Below are 10,471 nucleotides of genomic sequence, written 5' to 3' on the forward strand. Positions count from 1 at the left end.
GAGCAGTATATAAATTTTGTGAAATAATCACTATAGTTCCAAAGTCGTGAATTTAACCAGAAAACAAACATCATTGTTCTGTTTGGAGACAAGATGTGGCACACAAACACCATTTAGATGGCAATACCCATCAACTTGGGTGGGGTCCCTCAAATATTTTTATACACACAGTCGAGGCTTGCACACTAGGGAGGTCACAGTAATAATGCAGTAAAAACAATGCAGGAGACAGCAGGTATGTGTTATAACTGTTGGGAATCAAGCCTTTATCGGGAGAAGCTGGCAACTCTCCCAGGCACCCGGCTTGATCTCCGGTGACCTTCCTGGCTGCATTCCCCAGCAAACGCAGGCTAGGTCTCTATTGGCGACCCTTCCCAGCGTGTGAAGAGCACACCCACTCTTTCCTGCTCCCCCGGCAGGGATAAGAGATAGTCAGAAACGTCTATTTACATGGTTTTATTTCTGACTCTTCAGCATTACAGAAAACATGTCTGCTCTCTTCAAACATCAGCAAACAAGTGAGTAAGACTTCCTGTACAATCACAAGAGGAAGGTCTCATATTACACTCTGAGCAAATTCTGGTGAACTGCCCTGTGAACTGACTGGAACGCTGTTTCCCACAGTCAGCTCCATCACATGATATCAACAAGCTAGATGTCTGCAGCTGCGATGAGCTCATATGCTGACATCAACATCATCCTGATCTTTTCCATGTTCACTTTGAACTCGAGCCTCTGGAGGCAACTCAGTGTTGTTTCAATGTCTCTCTTCCACTTGTTTCTCACCAGTGTTCATACAAGAATGTCGTCTAAATAAGGATGGACCCATATTCCTTGGGTGTTCACTTTGTGAACACTTTCAGTGCTGAAATGCGGCCAAAAGGCAACACTCGGTACTGCAGGTGGAGGTATCCATAGCAGAACCTGAGGTCCTGCTAATGTCTAATCAGTGGAGAGGAGCCATTCAAGAATAAGGGCTGTTGTTCAGTAGCCTTTTGTTGTTGTTCAGTAACCTTTTGTTCATTTCTTGAGTGGGTCACTCACTGCAGGCGACTCCATAACTGTACATTATTTAGATGATTATTTATTTATAGGATCACAGAATTGCTAGTGCCAACAGTTAACTGATACCTTCTCTGCCCTAACAAATTGTTTGGGTGCCCCATTGACCCTGGAAAAGTCTGAAGGGCCAGCCACTAAACTAACCTTTTTAGGAATAGAATTCTATACAGTTGCCCAGTGCTCCAGGTTGCCAGTAGACAAGCTTTCTGATTTATGTACACTTCATCAGCTCAATGAGCTCATTGGTCATTATGTTTTTGCACTTATGGTCATCTCCCTGGATAGGGCATTTGTGCAATGCCTCTGAGATGCCGTGAAGGGTGTAAGAAGCCATTTCTATCATGTCCAGGTTAGAAGCTGGTATGCGAGCTGACATGGAAATGTGAATGGCCTTCCTATCTGACTTCCTATCTGGAGGCAGGACTTGTTATTGGAACCACAGCTTTAGGTCATGTCTGATGTCTACTGGCCATTGGGGGGGGGCAGATGACTCAAAAGTCGTATTTTCAATACAACCTTTTGGTTCCTGGCACCCAGGAATCTTCACTTGGTCGCAAGTGGCCAGTAGCTAAGTGCAAAATGTGCCTGGAGGCTGGCTAATTTTGAACATCGTAACACAAAACAAAGTTTGGACCATGGGACATCCAGAAAGTATGAAGCGATAAGAGCACGAATCACTCCCATGACCCTGAGCCCCCTCTTTCACTTCATGGAGCACACTTGGCTCCTTGGTATACTCCAGAGCTCAGGGCGAGGAAACCAAACTGAGAGACAGCTCAAATGTGAGAGCACGGAGACTCCAGTCAAATTCAACTGAACATGGGTGGAAGGAGGAGGCACCTGTGTGATGGGTTTTAGAAATCACATGTAGGGAAAGTTATGCTGTGCTCATCTCCGCTTGTGGGCTTCCCTTTGGGGCCACTCGTTGGCCATTGTGATTACAGGATGCTAGACTTGAAGGGCCTTTGGCCTGACCAGCTCTAGGGCTCTTAAGCAGGAAACAAAGATCAGTTGAACTCATCTTTCTCCCTCCTTGATCCATGTCAGTCTATTCAGTAAACATGTTTTTCTCTTGCTCTGCATCTGCTCTTATAAAGTTTCAGAGGAATCCTCTCTTCCCTTTAGACTTCTCTGAACCACTGTGATCGCTTCTGATTATTTACAGAGTCACACCCTCTGTCCTCAATTATTGCATTTGGGAACCATCAGGTAAACCAGTGTTTCCCAACCGGTGTTCCCCGGCACACGAGTGTGCCGTGAGACACTGGCTGGTGTGCCGCGAGATGCCTGGAGGGAGGCGGGCGAGTCGGGCGGCGAGAGGCGGGGCGGGGGCGGCGAGGAGAGGCCGCGCCTCCTGCTGCTGCCTGGCGCTCCTCCTCGCAGCCGGCAGCGCTGCCTGGGCGCCTCCGCGCGACTCTGTCTCGCTGGGTTTGGTCTCCCAGCAGAGACGGGTCACACGCGCCCCTCCCTCCCTCCCTCAGCCTGCGCGGAGGCGGATTGAGCGCAGCTGAGAGGAGCTGCCGAGGGAAAAAACGTTCACTTTTGTGCGTCCCTCCCGGCGTGACGCTGCGTGCTGACGTCACGGGGCGGGGCTTTAATGGTGGTGTGCCGCGAGATTTTTTTTTAGTACACAGGTGTGCCGTTGCCCAAAAACGTTTGGGAAACACTGAGGTAAACATCACAATTAAGGGCAGCTGGTGGTTTATTTATTCCACTGTGTCTGTTCCACTTGTCCCATGTGCCACAGAGTCCTTGGGGCCAATATATAGGGCAGGTGAAGAGGGGAGATAAGTTTGTGCGAAGCTTAATTAGAACATAGGAAGCTGCCTTTTTGATCTGTACTATTTGCTGACTGGTAGCAGCTTTCCAGGAAGGGGACATCCTCAGCCATACCTGAAGAGGTGAGTCAGGATTGCACTTCACACCTTCTGGGGGGCAAAACAGATGCTTGTCCATTGAATCTTTGGCCTTCCCCTCAATCCCCCTTTGACCCTGAGGCCAGAGCCAGACACTTCCCTTTATTTGTAAATTAGCTGCAGCTTCAGATTTCCTAGAATGTGGAGCTTCTTCTGAACCGTGGCAAGTGTGGAAAGGAACAGTCACAAGCAAAGGGTAGCTGAGAGACCCAGAATGATAACACTGTTTCTGGTGATGTCTCTCGTAACCTACGGGATGCAGCAGAGTGAAAAGTGCCTACCGATTGTGATCAGCGATGCACTTTCTGCTGTGAATTTTTACCAGCCAGCAGACCACCTTATTGGTGGAATCATATCTCCAAGATTCTTTGAAAATCAACATTCCTTCACCTTTTCCAGCAACCCCTTCAACAGAATTGAGCAGTAAGTAATGATGTATTGATGGGGTGTATTTTTGCTTCCTAGCTACTCTCCAGTTTGCTTGATGTACCTGAGTTAACCCTGTTTTCTGGTAGCCCTGATAAATCACTGGCCCCTCTATTTTGTTGAGGAAACACCTCATTCAGTGGGATTCAATACAATTGGGAAATCTGGCTAGCAATATGTTACACCAATGCAACAAACACCCTCTTTGCTTATAAACCTATAATATGTAACTAGCTGAAGCTGTCGTGGGTCTTTCCTGGGAGTCAAAACAAGAATGTCTGTTGCTTTACTTTACTTTATTTAAATATTTTCTTAATTTTTTTGCTTGGTGAAAAACAGTGTTTTAAAGCATTTTATAATGCAATTTAAGTAACTGGTTGTAGTTTTGATGTGTGCTGCTCTCTAAAGAATAACTTGTTCTCTGAAGTGTATGAAATGCTGTTAGATGTGTTTGAGCTGCAGGTCTTCTGTGGTAAGCAGCATTGGAACTACACAATTATTTCACCCACGCACAACAAAATCAATGGAGCTGCAAATTGGAAATGTCTATTGTGCTTAGTCACATGCAAAGCAGCCTGTGGGCTCAATTTGGCTCCAGAACCATTTTCTCTGGTGCCCAGCACAGCCCAACATAGCTAATACTTCTTGGCTGCTCTGTGGGGCTGCTCTCCCCATAACCCCACTAGAAATATGCAAACCATTATTTGGGAACGTGTTTTGTGAGGCATTGCCTGGGAGGTTGTTTGATACAGTGACAGTTGCTAACCATTGGACCTGGGGGGAGGGGTTGGGGGGCAAGGTCACCAGACAAGGGGCAGATTTGTGTTCTGGTTTTGCCTCCTTTCTCCTCCTGGAGAGCCGGTGTGGTGTAGTGGTTAAGAGCAGTGGACTCGTAATCTGGTGAACCGAGTTTGATTCCCTGCTCCTCTACATGCAGCTGCTGGGTGATCTTGGGCTAGTCACACTTCTTTGAAGTCTCTCAGCCCCACTCACCTCACAGAGTGTTTGTTGTGGGGGAGGAAGGGAAAGGAGAATGTTAGCCGCTTTGAGACTTCTTAGGGTAGTGATAAAGCGGAATATGAAATTCTTCTTCTCCTTGCAAAGATACTACATATAAAGATACTGGTACACCTCTGCCTTACTTTCCCCTGTCATCTGGCCTCCTTTCCTGTTTGCTTTGATTAATACAGAAAAAAGAATGTGACTTTCATTTTCACGGAATTGAGAGTAACTGTGTGACACACTATTTTTGCAGCTGGGTGGATGGGAGGAGCGCACATGTTCTTTCATTCGCCCTTGCTGTTCAGGATATCAATGACAATCCCAGGCTCTTACCAAATATCACCCTTGGCTACAGCATATATGATACCTGTTTTCAGGGAGGAATGACTTCTGATGCCCTGATAGACCTGTTTGCTGGTGGGGAAATCAGTATTCCAAACTACAGGTGTGGAAGACAGAAAAAGCTGTTGGCTGTTCTTGAAGGGGGTGAATCTGACATCTCCACACACATTGCAAGCATGTTGGGCATCTACAAGATCCCACAGGTAAGAACTGGGTTCAGGTCCAACACACCAGGCAACATGTGCCACCTAGTCAGACAGCAGGGAAAACTTAGGATGTTGTAACTGATTTTACACCAGTGTTCTGCCCAGACACTGAGGTCCAGTGCTGAGGGCCTTCTGGTGGCTCCCGCACTGCAAGAAGTGAAGTTACAGGCAACCAGGCAGACAGCCTTCTCAATAGTGGCATGTACTTCCATCAGATGTCAAAGAAATTAACAACTATCTGACTTTTAGAAGACATCTGAAAGCAGCCCTGTTTAGGGAAACTTTTAATATTTGATAAATTATTGTATTGGAAGCTGCCCGGAGCGGCTGGGGAAACCCAGCCAGATGGGCGGGGTATAAATAAATAAATAAATAAATAAATAAATAAATAATTATGACTTTACATTGTACACAGCTTTGAAAAATTGTCTTTCATGAAGTGGAGAGCTGTATTTAGAGACGTGAGTTAAGAATTATAAAAAATGATTAAATTTAAAAGATAATATTATTAAATTTATTTTTAAAAACTCTGTGAGGTTTGCTCCAATTCAATTTGCCCTCCTCTTTCACATAGAAGTATCCACTCTTAGTCCTGAAATACAAACCACCAGTCTCTTTTTCTTTCCTCACCAGCTCAGTTATGGCTTTGTTCTTAATGATAAAGCCCAGTTCCCTTTTGTCTACTGGATGACTCCAAAGCAAGATACTCAGTACCAGGGGGTGGTTCAACTCCTCCTGCATTTCCGGTGGACGTGGGTTGGCCTCTTTGCTCCAGACAATGACAACGGAGAAAGGTCCCTGAGTACCTTAACGTCTCTGATGATCAAAAAGGAAATTTGTATTGCCTTCACAGAAAGAGTTGTACATAAGACTTGGCTCTGGATACCCCATGAACTACCTGCCATGTGGAGAGAAGTCAATGTATTTGTTTACTCTACAGACTCTCAATATGGACTATTTATCATCATAGAAGTGGAATCTTTACTTCAAAGGCTACAAAGTGAGGGGAAAGTCTGGATAATCACAGGTCTTCAGAACAAATTCTCATTATGTGATACTGACTGCTTCCCATTTGTGCATGGCTCTTTGTCCTTTGTAATGACGACCAAAAAAAGGACGAACAAGGACTATTATGGGCCAGTGACCTCACTTAGTCTAAACTGCTCAGAAGAACTATTTGATTGTTCATATTCAATGCAGGACTTGTCTGTGAGGGGTTTGACAAAATGCAGGGAGCAGGAGAGTCTGAAGTTGCTGCCCCAAGAAGACATTGAGAGAATCCAGTCGCAAGACAGCTACGTCAATTACTTGAATATCCAAGTTGTGGCTCAGGCCTTAAATGCAGCATATTCATCCAGATCAAAGCGGATTTCAATTGTGGGAGGAGAAGGAGGCAAGTTGGAACTTCAAAGGCTAGGGGCATGGCAGGTACCGTATTTTTCTGTGTATAAGACTCCCCCATGTATAAGACGTCCCTATTTTTGGGGACTCTGATTTAAGCAAGTGGGGGGAAAGATATCTGTGTATAAGGCGAGTCCCAATTTTGAACATTATTTTAGAGTAGAAAAACATAGTCTTATACACGAAAAGTATGGTATGTCCGTTCTCTCTTGCAAACTGTAGTCCATTGTCTCTGCTCTGGAATTACCATGCTAGGATCACAGGAATCTGCCTTGCACTGAGCCAGACCATTGGTCTAGTTAGCTTAGTATTGTCTACCTTGACAGTATTGTCTACCTTGACAGAACAGCAGTGGTTCTCCACAGTTTTTGGAAGGGAAACTTTCCTAGCTCTGCCCAGAGATCCAACTGGGGATTGAATCTAGGACCTTCTGGGTGCAAGGCAAATGTTCTACCAACTGGGCCTCTTCCCCCATCATTCTGCATTCAGAGTCAAACATTGCAGCAATGACTTGTGTTGATTTATTTCTACAAATTCTTAAACCACCTTTCTTCATCTCATCACATCACATCAACGTGATCCCAGGGTGGCTTCCATAAGAATGCAATGAACATAAATAGGAAAGAATGATAAAATAATCCAATCACATTGTTTTCACCTACTGGCAGAAATCCATCCAGGGTCCCCATTGTGGTTTTATGTTCTCTTAATGCTGGAGTTTCCTGTTATTCTAGCTTCATCCTTTCTTGAAAGAAGTCCGCTTCTATACTAATAGTTCAGCTGATGGACAGTACTTGGATGAGGATGGGGCAGTGGCCGCTGACTTTAATATCGTGAATTGGGTACAGTTTCCTAACAACTCTCTTGGTAGAGTGAAGATTGGGAGAATAGAGAGAAAGGCATCCTCAGATATGAGGTTCACCATTAATCCAGAAGCAATTGTATGGCCCAATCTATTTAAGAAGGTAGGAGAAATTATATTTGTTATTTGATTCCCTATTACATCTGCTATGCTCTAACAACATTTTGAATAGTACATATAAGGCTTGGACTGCAATCTTATGGTCACTTCGCTGGAGCTAAGTCCTGCTGAGATTAACGGGACCTGCTTTTGAGTAAACATGGATAAAATTTCATCCAAAGGCAAAATGCTACTGACACTTTCTCCTTGGTGCTCAATCTCTTTATGTCTAGATAGTGCCTCGTTCAAGATGCACAGAAAGTTGTCTCCCTGGATATGCCAAAAAGGTTCAGGAAGGGAAGCCGCCGTGCTGCTATGATTGTGCTCCCTGCTCAGAAGGGACAATCTCCACTCAGGAAGGTAGGGGAAGATGTCAGAGGAAAGGACCTTTGACAGGAGGGCTAATTTCTGAGCCACTCCAAACATGATGCTGCTAATGACACCTCATGAATGAAATACCCTCTCTTTTTCCCAACAAAACCATGTTCTTTCCTGATTTCTCCCATATGCCCACCTTTCCTCAGAATTAAAACAACGTAAGAACATTGTAGGTGTGTGACTGATATTAAGTTACTGAAGTGTGTTTTACTCTGCAGATGCTGATGAATGCACCAATTGTCCAGAAGATCAGCATCCAAGTGAGGACCGAGATCGATGTGTCCCCAAAGTGATCACCTTCCTGTCCTATGAGGAATATTTGGGGAGCCTTCTAGCTTCCCTTTCTCTCTTCTTATCCTTAACCACAGGCTTTGTGACAGGAATCTTCATTAAATACAAAGAAACTCCCATAGTCAAAGCCAACAACAGGGACCTCTCCTACATCCTCCTCATCTCTCTCCTGCTTTCCTTTTTGTCCTCCTTCCTCTTCATTGGAAGGCCAAGGAAAGCCACCTGCCTTCTTCGACAAACAGCTTTCAGTAACATCTTCTCAGTTGCCATCTCTTCTGTGTTGGCAAAAACCATCACTGTGGTGCTGGCCTTCCTGGCCACTAAGCCAGGAAACAGGGTGAAGAGATGGCTGGGGAAGAGTCTGGCCAACTCCATTGTAATTGCCTGTTCCATTGTCCAAGTTGCCATCTGCACCATCTGGCTGGGAATCTCTCCTCCCTTCCCGGAGTCTGACATGCACTCTCATGCTGGAGAGATCATCCTACAATGCAATGAAGGGTCTGTTGCCATGTTTTATGCTGCCCTAGGATACATGGGCTTCCTGGCCTCCATCTGCTTCACAGTGGCATTCCTAGCTAGGAAGCTGCCTGGGGCCTTCAATGAAGCCAAGCTGATCACCTTCAGCATGCTGGTCTTTTGCAGTGTTTGGGTCTCCTTTGTGCCCACCTACCAGAGCACCAAGGGGAAATACATGGTTGCCGTGCAGATCTTCTCCATCTTGGCCTCCAGTGCTGGGCTTCTGGGCTGCATCTTCTTTCCCAAGTGCTACATAATTGTAGTGAGGCCTGATCTGAACACAAAGGAGCATCTGACAACAAAAGCTGGTTCTTAAATTACTCATTTTTGACAACTGTTATCCAGCACAGCAATGATGAAAAAGACATACTTGCCTTGCAAATGTTGGTTTAGATTTAAAGGCATGTTTATGGCTCCATTTATGATGGGCTACTGGGCTGCATCTTCATTCCCAAGTGCTACATTATTATACTGAGGCCAGATCTGAACATGAGAGAGCATCTGACAAGAAAAAACTAAACATGACCTTTGACACTTAACTCTAAGGATATCATAGAATCAAGGAAATAGTTAAAAAGTCTGATGGGAATCTACACATTTATGAAGAGTTTGTAGAAGAGAAATATTTTCCGCTAATGAGTCTTGGTGAGATGCAAAACTGCTACAAGAGAAGTTAGTACATGGAAGGACATTACTGGAAATTTTGGGTTTGTACAGGACAGGACAGTGACATTGATTTTAGGTAGTCAGGGAGGAGATGGGTGGTTTTTGGAGAAGTAAAGTTGTCAGACTCAAACATGAAGAAAGGGGAACTTTACCTCATGTAAGCACGGCTTTTTTCATCTGGAACTCACAGGAACTCAGTTCTGGCACCTCTCAGGTGGGCACCATTGCTATTCTAAGAAACAGGGTGAGTTCCAGCACCTCTCTTTCTAGAAAAATAGCACTGCATGTAGACATGTCCTGGTATTTATGCTCACCAAAGGGGATGTGAACAATTTGACATCAGAAACAATGCTTGGCAAAAGCAAATGGAAAGTATAGGAGCTGGTGTTTTCATGCCAAGAGGTTGTCTCCTCCTCCGAAATAGCTACATCTGGACAGAACCAGCCTCTCTGAAAATGTATTTGCTGTTTTGCATGTGTCAGTTTATATTATCTCTGTTGCTCTTACCTTCAGATTTCTTGTCTATATTAGGGATTCAGATTCCTGAAATAAAATCTCCTTTTATCACCTATTTCTGGTGTCTTCCTGTATGCTCCTAATAGCTGGCAAACCCCTCACCAGTCTACAACCAGTTTAGAATCTTTATGATCAGTGGAAGAAACTGTCTGCAGCCAGAAATCTCGGTTTGATTATGTGCCAACACAAATGACACTTCTTTTTTGCTAGTATGTATGTATGCATGCAAGGGATGCGGGTGGTGCTGTGGGTTAAGCCACAGAGCCTAGGACTTGCCGACCAGAAGGTCGGCGGTTCAAATCCCTGCGAGGGGATGAGCTCCCATTGCTCGGTCCCATCTCCTGCCAACCTAGCAGTTCGAAAGAATGTCAAAGTGCAAGTAGATAAATAGGTACCACTCTGGCGGGAAGGTAAACGACGTTTCCATGCGCTGCTTTGGTTCGCCAGAAGCGGCTTAGTCATGCTGGCCACATGACCCAGAAGATGTACGCCGGCTCCCTCAGCCAATAAAGCAAGATGAGCACCGCAACCCCAGAGTCGGCCACGACTGGACCTAATGGTCAGGGGTCCCTTTACCTTTACTTATGTATGCATGCAGACACCGACACAGTCAAAGCATCAAATTCCCCCTTTGAACTGAATGTTTTTTTTAATGCTTTTTTTTTTTTGCAATTTTCCTCAGTGGCAATGGTTTTAAGTTCTTCCATTAAATAAAAAATTGTATAGACCAAGCATGTGCAACTTCAAGTAGGCTGTGATCTACTATCCATTATCAAAAACTGGCAGTG

At 44.9% G+C, this 10,471-nt stretch overlaps 1 protein-coding gene across 1 annotated transcript; it reads left to right on the top strand.

Annotated features, from left to right (window-relative positions):
• Positions 1 to 3,234: 3,234 nt before the first annotated feature.
• On the top strand, positions 3,235 to 8,817 carry LOC308579759 (vomeronasal type-2 receptor 26-like; the record flags this gene model as incomplete). Its single annotated transcript, XM_081180693.1, has 6 exons — positions 3,235 to 3,401; positions 4,660 to 4,951; positions 5,588 to 6,382; positions 7,090 to 7,320; positions 7,550 to 7,676; positions 7,913 to 8,817. The coding sequence occupies 6 exons, from the start codon at positions 3,235 to 3,237 to the stop codon at positions 8,815 to 8,817; spliced, it is 2,517 nt and encodes an 838-aa protein (XP_081036819.1).
• Between the last annotated feature and the right edge of the window lie 1,654 nt (positions 8,818 to 10,471).

Source organism: Podarcis bocagei, assembly GCF_964188305.1.
Source record: "Podarcis bocagei genome assembly, chromosome: 2".
Taxonomy (NCBI): domain Eukaryota; kingdom Metazoa; phylum Chordata; class Lepidosauria; order Squamata; family Lacertidae; genus Podarcis; species Podarcis bocagei.